The 12,144-nt window shown below is 36.3% G+C and overlaps 1 protein-coding gene across 1 annotated transcript in view; it reads right to left on the bottom strand.

Moving 5' to 3' along the window:
- Positions 1-4,991: 4,991 nt before the first annotated feature.
- cacna2d2a (calcium channel, voltage-dependent, alpha 2/delta subunit 2a) overlaps positions 4,992-12,144 on the bottom strand; it is a 210,312-nt gene continuing 203,159 nt past the window's right edge. Inside the window, 11 exon segments of the mRNA XM_016557999.1 lie at positions 4,992-6,185; positions 6,456-6,538; positions 7,031-7,140; positions 7,229-7,352; positions 7,626-7,681; positions 8,016-8,068; positions 8,335-8,487; positions 8,573-8,644; positions 8,813-8,860; positions 8,939-9,033; positions 11,344-11,465. Coding sequence (XP_016413485.1) covers positions 6,078-6,185; positions 6,456-6,538; positions 7,031-7,140; positions 7,229-7,352; positions 7,626-7,681; positions 8,016-8,068; positions 8,335-8,487; positions 8,573-8,644; positions 8,813-8,860; positions 8,939-9,033; positions 11,344-11,465 — 1,024 coding nt within the window. The 3' untranslated portion in view covers positions 4,992-6,077.

Here is a 12,144-nt window from a genome sequence, read left to right as displayed (position 1 = left end):
TTAAGCTTGTTAGCCCCCTGTGTGTATATATAGCCCTAGTTTTTCTTTAGTTCCTTGTGAGTTGTTGAATGTAGGCCTAATGGATGTCTGCTTGCCAGTCATTCTGTTCATTGTTCCCTTTGGTTTTTGGCTTATTATTTGTTCTAGTTTTTCCATTAAATACCTGCGCATAGATCCTTGCCTCTGCCTTTTCCCCCAGCTTCTCCACAACATTACAGTTTTTCACGGGCATGTTTCTTTGACTAGTTGAGCCTATATTTAGTATAAGTAAAATACTTAAGTACTGTTAAAATCAGATACTCTAAGGCTTTTACTCAAGTTGTTTTGGAATTGCTGACTTGTAACGTGTAGTGGAGTAATTTTCACTGTAAGGTATCTGTACTTTTACTCAAGTATGTTTTTTAGGTACTCTTTACACCTCTGCTAAATTCTCACCATTATTTTTCAAAAACAGATGCAATATTAATTTCCATAGATTTTGTGATAATATGCTGCCTTAATATGCTGCCTGTTAACATAGTTTTGACTATAGTGTAATTTTTTACTTTTTATTATTTAGTTTTATCACTGTATTTTTTTGTTTTCAAATGACAGATAAATAAAAACTGCAACTAAAAATGAATCATTAAATATATTTTAAGCACGTCTTATGAATGTAGTACAGTATTATGATGCCACGCGTGTTAAAATTGGGACCAATGACTTCGAATCACATTCACGTGTTTATGTATCTCTAATGAGCATTGAAAACATGTTGATTGCATCAGAAAAATAACCACTACACAATGCACTGAAGTGAAAAATATGAACATTATTTAATAACTGATTCTCTGTAATAAACAATTTGAAAATATTTTACAAGGAGTCACAGACACAATATTTTACAAATTTTCCCTTGTCTTTTTTTGTCTGTACAAAAAAATGGAGCAACATGGACCCAGAGACGAGGCACTGAGCCCCCGACACACAATCCAATAAACGAACGAAAGAAAAACGCTCACCATGATTTCAGAGCTCAACTCATGAGTATTATCAGCAGTACTGTGTTTCTATTTTTTTTATTTATTGTTAATACATTTTAAAACCTCACTCGTGTTAAATTCAGTTTCTCGTTTGTACGTTTTTTTTAATATATATATTTTTTGTACACATTAGTCACGGAGCACCAGACTAAAGACTACGGAATCACATACACACGTCTCGCTGATGGAAACGTGCCTACAATGATGTTGCTTTGGAGGGGGAGGGTCTGAGCTAATGACTCCTCCCAGTGGGCGGGTTATACATCAGGCCCCTCCCCGTGCGCAAGCTGCTTCCTCTTTTAGCTTTTCTTTTTGAATACTATTTTTTTCTCTTTTTTTTTTTGGCAAAAGCAAATCTTTCAGACCATTTAATAACAAGGACTTTTGTTCCACAGTGTACTTGGAATTGTGACACAAGACCGACACACATGATCATTTAATCGCAGTGTCTTGCCAAAATGTGTTTCCCTAATTTGGGCAGTTCAGTGCCCCTGTACATCGACAGTGTTCCAGTTTTAAGACAATTATACACTTTCCCCCCAAAAATAAAAAACAAGAATAAAAAAGTGGCAAAGTTTTAAAACAACTCACCAGAGTAAAGAACAAGGCATATTTCCACCTTTCGGAGCGCTCTTTGCCCTGATATGAAATGAAATAGCAGATTGTTTCCATAATCAGGCAAAGAAAGAGGTACACATTAGCCGTTTAACATGTTTCAACATTAAAGTTGTGAGTTAGAGCAGTGGTTCCCAACCCTGGTCCTGGAGGCACTTCAACACTGCACGTTTTGCATGTCTCCTTAATCAAACACAGCTGATTCAGGTCATCAGCTCATTAGTAGAGACTTCAAGACCTGAAATTGGTGTGTCAGAGAAAGGAGACATGCAAAATGTGCAGTGTTGGGGTGCCTCCAGGACCAGGGTTGGGAACCACTGAGTTAGAGGGATTGTTCACCCAGAAATTAAGATTATGTCATCACTTACTCACTCTCATGTCAATCCAAACCATTTGAATGCACACAAATTCAAATTTGAGATTATACATTTTTTTACTGAATAACTTCAATTCTTCTTAGTGATTTGTAATATAGTGCACAAGACATATGGACAGCCTCTATAATATTTTTATGGAGCATTATGTCCTTTTAGGAGCTCGAAAGCCCCTGGTTGCTATATTTTTATTATGGTTTTGTATGGAAACGCACTTATATTTTGCCTATAATCGGGTTTGGAAAAACCTGAGGGTGAGTAAATTATGAATTTTTTATTTTTGGGTGAACTATCCCTTAAACTTAGCACATCATACTGAAGCTTAAACAGTCTTTTTAAAACTTTTTTTTTCCCGTTTACAGTACCACATATGACATTGCACTTGTATTTCAGAATTTGTGTTTTTCCCATTTCTAGGACTCAATGGGGTCTAAAATATATATTCATACTGTAGATGGATTCATAAATCCAATCAGGATGTGGGTTATAAACAGGAGTCACATGTGACAGTGTCAGGATGAGGATTGCATTCAAGTTAAAATATTAGTGATATGTACAGTCCACTGAATCAAGCTTAACATATATACCTCATTTTCTCTTTAACCAATTAGTTCTGAAGGTGGATGACAAACAAACTAAGTGACGTAAGAATCATGTCCTCTAGCATCACACATGCATTTTCACCTCTCAAATAAGGTGTGTTTAAAATTCATGACATCCTGACAGATAATAGATCACCCAAACTGAATTCTCATTTACTCACCCTTATGGCATGTATGAGTTTCTTTCATTCATAAAACAAATGGAGATGTCCTTTCCAAACATTCGTTTTCATACAGACGAATGAATGTCATACAGGTTTGGAATGACATGAGGGTGAATAAATGATACATTTCGGGTGAACTAACTTAAAACAGACAGAGAGAGGGAATGATTAACATGTTAAGTGCTGTCTTTTAAAATTGCACAGGCAAATAAAACAGGCTTTTAACAGATTTTGCCTCGAGACAGACAAATATGTAACATTCGTTTGACACAGATCAGATCATTCCTTCCACACCAACAACTGACAATACTCTCAAAATACTTCTCGTAAAATCATCTATTTTCACAGTTATGTCACATAACGGCAAACACAGATTCACTTCCTCAACCATCAGCAAACCTTGAATAAACTTTATATAAACTACAGCAGTAAAGCCATTCCCATATTTGGGAATGAGGAACGCTATAACCAAACTGCCTCCGTTGTGAAGCCAGAGATGGACTGAGGTTATGTAGAGCTGTCAGTTCAACCTCAACACCTACTTTACTAAAACTCGGTAGCAGCTTAGCAGTAGGATTGAATGCATGAAAAAGTCTTACAAAGACAATCCTAAAACCGATGGGCCGTCCTTAAACCTCTTGCCACTGAACTTTAAAGGAGCATTGAAGGTGATGGCCACTAAAATGCCAAACGTGCAACTGAGAATCAGTCAGTGAGGTTCAGATTTAGCCCCGTTTACTGACAAAATAAAGATGCTTGTCAAGTTTGTGTACATTGCAGGGATGAAGCTGAAGGTTATGGCAAACACTGCGGCTCAAAAATACTCTAAATTAAAAAAAAACAAAATTTGCATTGCCTTATATCAGTCAGGTGATGATGTTTGGAGGCACGAGCTGTGTCCGGAATAGCATACTAGAATACTAACCATACTATTTCTGCTGTATGCACATTGCACACAGGATGCAGGTTTTCCAGATGTGTAGAATACTTGAAGAGCAACTACATTTATCAAAATGCACATTACATCACATGGAATACTGAATACAGTATCCCACAATGCAATGCACTCAACTTGACCTGCCATTTCCAGTGTGATGAATGACCGGAAGCAATATCAACTGTGACTATTTCACTCTTGACTTGATTATTTGACCAGACATTTTTAAACAAAATTTGGTAAAAAGGCAAAATAACAGTTTTCTTAATAGGCCGCGGCTAATCATGGTAAATATTGTATTCCATTTATTGTAATGCTTATTTTGACAAATATAGTTAGTCATCCAAGCAATCACGGGACCAGGACAAATCATAAAAATGTTCATTAGTGAACATTAATGCGTTTTTTTTTTTTTAATAGCATGAAGAATATAGTATGTAGTATGATAGTATTCTATGTCAAACACAACCTGTGAGTTTTAAGGCCCATAAAAGACTTTTACTGCACTAAACTGTTAGTGGAGCTCTATGATCAATGCTGTCCAATATAAAAGTGCTAAAAGAAGCTAAAAGAAGGTTGATGCAGGGCCCAAAACAAGGATTTTTGCTTAAGTTTCATAGCATTATTAAAGAGGTCATATGATGCAATTTCAATATAATGTGTTTTTTGAACCTTAAACCGCATAAACACATTGCATTACACCAAATAATGTTATTTTTAGCAACATCATATGACCCCTTTAACATTTCAACATAAGATATAATGTCATAACAGATAATGAGGCCTGAAACACATACTCTATACAAGTATGCAAGCAGACGCAAATGCTTCAATTGCATCGGCACATTATTTAACATTTAATCCAGCCTACATATCTAGAAATGTTTGCATTGAGTATGTTTTGGGCCTTACGTACATATGAAAAATAAAACATTTCTCTTCTACATGAATGACCATATTGTCTAGGATCATGGTTGCTATTACTATTCACAGCCAAATCCATCAGTGCAAATGATGGCGCAAACAAACAGCATGTGTTGTGAAGTGATCAGATGCAATATGTGGTTAACATTCTGAGATTGTGAAAAACTGTACAGCACAGAATTACAAAGACTGCAAACAGATATCATCGCTAAAAAACACTCAAACTGCATTTCAATCCATCAAAAATCTCTTCATTAGCACATCTCATCTTATTTAAAGGAACAGTTCACCTAAATGTTTTCCATTCAATAACAGTTCACAGTGACCATGCCTGTCATCGTTTGACTTTAGACAACTTCATGCTGACTGCTTTTATGATACTTTTTTTTTGGAGCTGGAAATCATGGTCACTATCCTGATTCTTAAAAATTTCTCATTGGTGAAACAATAACAGCAAACAGGTTTGGAACGGCATGAGGGTGAATAAATCAAACAAAATTGTCATTTTTGGGTGAACTAGTCCTTTAAAAATGAACATGTTATTACATATTAGCTGCAAATATTATATTACTGAGGCATTAATATAGTTTACCTTGTGATACAAATAATAAACACAAATAAAAAGCCTAACCTAATCGGATCAGGGTTGTGATATAAATATAAATAATAAATATATGAAGCCCTTGTGACTGATGAAGGAATGGTGCGATACCTCTTTAATTTCACTACTTTCTTTTTCTGTGGTTTTCTTACCTCCTAATTTGGCTAGAAAAGTTAGACCACACAACAAGTCTCGTTTTGGCAAGAAGTAGATATAGTGCATAAATAAACAAAAGATAACTGAATAAATAACATCTATCATCTTCCCTTTCTCATTAAATACCCTAATATATGGAGGTATGTTTTTAATACTCACATGTTGTTATTGATACTTTTTTGACAATCACTTAAAGTTCTGTTCTTATTCGGTTATTTTCTTATTACCGGAAGCTAGATGGTGTTAGAATGTCCCGTAGCCTCGCGACACGGGTTACAGAATGAAGATGAGGATGATGAGGATGACCTTTCCCTTTAGAGGCGGAGTCAAACAAAACCCAACCCCCTTACAGCCGCAAAGGCAGGAGGGAACAGTCCATGTCATTTTCCACCATTTCTTCAATGGTCCAAGATGGCCGTCGGTTTCCACATCGCTAGCTTCCTGTTTTCGCAAAGACACTTTTAGCTCCTTCCACAAATGCTCTTGATTGGCAGGAGATGACAAAGTTCTGCAACGGTCACTAAGCAACAACCTGTGAAGCTAAGTGGATGAAGCAGCACGACTGGACTTCCGTATAAGGGCAAGAGGAAGTCCCATTATATTACCTATGACTAGAGCAACGGGGAGATAAAGGAGAAAAGCGGAATTAGGGAGAGGAGGACAGGAGGACAGGAGGATGGATTTAAACAGAGGGGTGGGCCAGAACACACAGGAGGAGGAGCTGGAGGAGGAGTAAAGTGAGGAGGGAGGGGCGGAACGAGTGACCCCGCCCACAGTCTGATGTGTTCTCCTGGAAGAGAAATAGAGAAATGTGTCTCCATTAATGCACTTACAAGTCTTCTGGTGGCTTTAAATGCAGGATTGTTAAACTCATTTTTGTTTAGGCACGTATTCTAATTCTAATTTATTTGCTACTTAAACAGTCTAGGTTATACATTACTGATGTTATTCATGTGGGCGGGGTTTACAGAGCTCATTATGCCATCCATAGACATTCAACTGTAAATATTCCAGAAAGATTTCTTTGAATAAACAAGTGGAAATGTGCATGTGTACTCACTAAAACACTGTAGTCGAAACAGCTCGTGGTTCCTTTTCTATACCGGGCTGTGGCTATTGTCTCGCATGTATTAATTTCCTTGTCTGAGAAACGGAGGGTGTTAAGAAAAATTTTTGTTTTTTGCAAATTTACACTACCGTTCAAAAATTTGGGGTTAGTAAGATTTTTTTTTTTGGAAGGAAATTAATATGTTTATTCATCAAAACAATCGAGAAAAATAGAATGTATCACAGTTTGCACAGTTTTTTTTTAACATTGATAATAATCAGAAATGTTTTTGAGCAGCAAATCAGCATATTAGAATGATTTCTGTTTCTGAAGGATCATGTGACACTGAAGACTGGAGTAATGATGCTGAAAATTCAGCTTTGCATCACAGGAATAAATTACATAGTAAAATATATTATTCAGAAAACATACATTAGTATATATTTAAGTTGCAATAATATTTCCAAATATTTTTTTTGATCAGATAAATGCAACCAACCCCAAACTTTTGAACAGCAGCGTACATTGCATTAAAATTTCAGAAATTAAAACCAATGCATGAAATGCACATTTATGGGTAAGGATACATTCTGTTTCCACCTGAGACAGTTTCTCTATTTCACAGGAGTCGCAGGACAGTTTTTCAGCCACCACAAACAGCAGGTTGGTGTTGTTTATTCTCCTAGCATGAATTAACCTGTAAAACAGACACATTATTATTAAAAACAGCCTGTAGTCTGTATATATATGATGTATACTGCCTGCATGACTGCTGTGTGTCTGACCTGGAGCAGTTATCACAGTCCTGCAGTATGTTGTAGGAGCTGCTGATGTTACTGAAGTAAAACTGTGTCTGTACCGTCACACAGCTGGTCGCTCTAGACACCATTCCTTCAGCATCCACCTCATCTAGTGAGGTAGATATGTGGGGGCGTGTTAGAACGAGCCATTTTAGGGGGGCGTGGCAGAGTCTTAACTTTGATAAAGACTATCTCTTTGGTTTTGAGACTTTAGTCTTTGCAACTTCAGGGATCTTATCTATGCACAATCAGCTTGTAACACTCCAAAGAGAAAGGAAAACTTGAAAACGCATCATATGACCACTTTAACACACGTTAGACTAGTCTTCTTATTGATCCACTTAAACAATGACCTTTTCAAATCAATGTAAACGTCACACACCTGTCATGAACCAACTCTGATAGGCGAATCCATACAGCATCTGCTGCAGCAGTGACCTATAGAGGACAACACACACACACACACGTACATCTGGTTTACTATCCTTGTGGTGACTCTCCATAGGCGTAATGGCGTAAATAATTTTTATACTGTACAAACCGTATATTCTATCGCCCTGCACCTAAACATACCCCTCACAGAAAACTTCCTGCATTTTTACATTCTCAAAAAAACTCATTCTGTATGATTTATAAGCTTGTTTCCCCATGGGGACCTCAATTTAAGACACACACAAATTCCTGAGTGTGAGCCTATGATGTTTGCACATGTTTACAAGCTGCTACATCACTGAGATCAGACATTATAATTGACTGTAAGACAGAAACTCACCAGGCAGCGGCTGACGTCCACCAGGCAACATTTAACACATCAGCAATAGTAGGCTGAGAGGAAACACATGACATTTGATCATGCCACAGTTCATCATCCATCCAAATACTCACCTACCCTATGCACACATCTCTTTATCCACCTATTCATCTATCCATTTATTCAATTTTCATTTTTAACAGATTGCTTAAAATCTATACCAGCCCTTTCAATTAGATTTCATTTGGATTGATTGAGGTGTCTGGTTAAGATTTGAATCAGATTATTAGGATGCATGTTAACGTAGGCATTGACTTATCCCGTCCATCCACGCTCGTACCACAAACACTCCTCGCGGGGCGGCCCCTGTGTTGCTGCTGGGCACGGGGTCACACAACGACTGATAGTTGTAAGACTGCTTGCGTTTGTAGAAGGAGTTGTTATAGAGGGCGTAAAACAGGGTGGCATCGACCTCGCCGAAGAACATCCCGATCTACAGATTGAAGAGGAAGAGCACAGAGTGTAAAACAGAAGCAAACAGTCTGTTTTCACTTCACTTTCCTGTTGAACGTCCTGACCTTATTCAAGTAGTCTTTCTGATTGGACATGACGAGGAAGCCGCCGTCATCTATCAGATAACAAAGCAAGTCCTGCGAAGAAAGACGGACAGCTTCAAGTGATCGCATTACTGCTGCCATCATTAATCAGTCATTTGAATAGAAAATCACTAGATCAATCGGCTACACTTAACGGACAAACTCTGAAAAGAAGGATGTGAGCTTTAGATCTCTGTATTAAGTGCATTAAGAGTCTCTTACATCACTGTTGGCTTCACAGTCCATTTCACAGCCACTGGTTGGTCCACACTGTCAGACAGAAACAACAGTATTTAGAGCAGCATGTGCTTGTGTATAGCCATAGATGTGTGTGTGCGTGCAGTTTACCGTTTGAGAGCTCTGTCGGTTGCTGTTGGTGTGGTTGCTCGCCAGGATCTTGAATTTGTCAGTCCAAGCCTCAAGGTCAAGCTTCACACCCACAACTAAGAGAATATAAGATGGAAACAGAATGAAAAGAGAAACCCTAAAACCTGTGGTCTTCACCATTTCACCATTTTCCACTCACCTTACAATTAAAATGCTTTTGCAACTGTTCCTTTTACATGAACAATATATTGTACTTTTTTTTATTTTAATCATTATTAGTTAGTTCACAATTTTACATGCCCTGCCACCATTTTTTTCTCCAGTCTTCAGTGTCACATCCTTTAGAAATTATTCTAATATGCTGATTTATTATCAATGTTGGAAACAGTTGTGCTGCTTTTTCGGACCTGTGAATTGTCTGGATTCTTTGATGAATAAAAAGTTGCAGAGAACAGCATTTATTCAAAAAAGAAATATTTTATCTACAAATATAATAATAGAAAGATGAATAAAATCGAATAAAAATAATATATATTATACATACACTCGTGCAAAGCATTTCTGATTTGTCTGATTTTCAACCTAATCTGTGTTATCATCTAGATCAGTTTAAAGTGCCCCTATTATGCCATTTCGAATATTGCCTTTCATGCAGTGTGTAATGTAACTATATGAATGTAAACGATCTGCAAAGTTGAAAAGCTGAAGGTGCATGATAAATAAAGTTATTGTCTCCAAAAAGAAAGAATCAACTCTGAACAGCCTGAACGAGTCGTTAGTAATTCGAATCCCACTTCTGTGACGGCTACACGTCACGGGGCAACACATTTGCATAATGCACACCTATGTTCTACATTGGCCGGCCGTGAACAACTTGACCCCGCCCACAAACACGTCATTTGACTGACGACTGCTTCTCTAATCTCGGGGAGTTCAACGCAGGATTCACAAAATGCTTGCTCTTGAAAGATAGCTCAGTACCCAGTTTATTTGGACCAGCTGCTCTACTGAATCACAACCTGTAAGTATAATAAACAATAGATGTTCATATTTTCTATCGAGCGTTCAACATACGGAACTATGGAAATGGGTGTATTATTTCTGACACGCGCTGTACGCGGTAGATCAATCACAACAGACTGGGCCATCTGACCAATCAGAGCAGAGTAGGCTCACTGAAAGGAGTGCTTTAGAGAGACTGAATCTTTGAACTGCTTCAGACAAATCATTTGAGAATTGCTGTAAAATGAGGTGATATTAAATGCATATTTTGAGAAAACTAAAGCGTTGTTTGACATGCATGTAAACCTATTGTAGGAGACTCCCAAAACAATATTAGGAACCTTAAAAATGGCATTATAGGGGCACTTTAACTTTGGTGACATATTTACATCGACATAATTCTATACAATATTATAAATTATATTGAATTATAATTATTATTTATTATTTATACAAATAATTTTTTACATTATATATTATTTTCTTCATATTAAATACACTATTTAAATTACACTTTGCATTGTGAAAACACTGTCTCAAGAGACCATTATATGAGGGTAAAGAGTGTACAGTCATCTGATGTGTGTTTCTCACTCACCGGTGCGGTAGGGGGCTCTGAAGATGTAGCCCTTGTTGTCCAGACTGCGACGGTAATAACTAGCATTAAACGGCTCTGGATTTTCCTCCCAGGTCTCAGAGGCCCTGATGTACACGCACGCACGCACGCACGCACGCTCAGAGCAGAGTAGGCTCACTGAAAGGAGTGCTTTAGAGAGACTGAATCTTTGAACTGCTTCAGACAAATCATTTGAGAATTGCTGTAAAATGAGGTGATATTAAATGCATATTTTGAGAAAACTAAAGCGTTGTTTGACATGCATGTAAACCTATTGTAGGAGACTCCCAAAACAATATTAGGAACCTTAAAAATGGCATTATAGGGGCACTTTAACTTTGGTGACATATTTACATCGACATAATTCACCAGAGTTGACTTTTCAACAATGTTCAGAGCAGAATATGTCATTCTTCTAAAGCCCGATTCATAAAGCAGCACTTATCTCTTCTAATCCACATGTCAGGTAATCCTGACGTAACAGGATGATCATGAGCTCAGTGAAGAAGCGCAGCATATCACTGTCGATTTGAAAAGGTTTAAGTCAAAAATGGCAAAATGTTTCAGGATTTATTGTACTGAGAGAGATCAAGTATTTAAACACAGCTGTTGACTGTCTATTAGTTATGATGAATTTCTTAATTAAGCTACTGATTCATCATCTCAAATCCCACATTTGATCTTGCCTTTGTTTGCACACATAAGCTGTGCTATTTATCTGATTCAAAGGGCCTCCATGTGGACCCATGCAGAAGCAGACGTCTGCCTGTCCCTGAGTCACATACAGTGTGCGTGAAGTTGTATTTACCTGCAGGTTTGAGGTTTCTGATTCCTATGGTAATGTCCACTGCAGTGCTAACCAGAATACCGATGGTGTCGTTCTCTGGATTCAGTATGTCATCATTGGCTAGACAACATAAAACAAAAAAAGCAGCTCTTGAAAACTATTAAATTATAAAATGATATATTATAAATTATACTGTAATTGCTATTAAAAATTCTGACTGGATGAACCGAGTTTGAAGAGTAAGTAAATTAAAGAACGGAAGAGTTGTGCATTCTGCTTATTAATTATATTCTGCTTATGTGTGTGTGTGTGTGTGTGTGTGTGTGTATAAAAATATAATTAATAATATATAAACGTGTATTACATTTATAAATATATATATAAACATAATCATAATTATTATTATTATTACTACATTAAAAATTTAATTAATTAATTATATTTATTAAATATAATGTAAAATATAGCATATATTTGTTAATATACAAATATATATAATATTAATTAAATTTGAACTATTTTTACTTTAAAGACAGTAAATTAATATATATATATATTTTCATTAACAAATAATCAATTATAATTATTATTAAATTTAAAATGAATAATTTAAATATAATTTATAATGTAGTATAATATATTATATATACAATATTATAAATTATATTGAATTATAATTATTATTTATTATTTATACAAATAATTTTTTACATTATATATTATTTTCTTCATATTAAATACACTATTTAAATTACACTTTGCATTGTGAAAACACTGTCTCAAGAGACCATTATATGAGGGTAAAGAGTGTACAGTAATCTG

This window comes from Sinocyclocheilus rhinocerous, unplaced genomic scaffold (genome assembly GCF_001515625.1).
Source record: "Sinocyclocheilus rhinocerous isolate Xijiao unplaced genomic scaffold, SAMN03320098_v1.1 scaffold1488, whole genome shotgun sequence".
Lineage (NCBI taxonomy): Eukaryota > Metazoa > Chordata > Actinopteri > Cypriniformes > Cyprinidae > Sinocyclocheilus > Sinocyclocheilus rhinocerous.
Note: the sequence above shows the minus strand (reverse complement) of the source record. Positions and strands in the feature narration are given on the sequence as shown.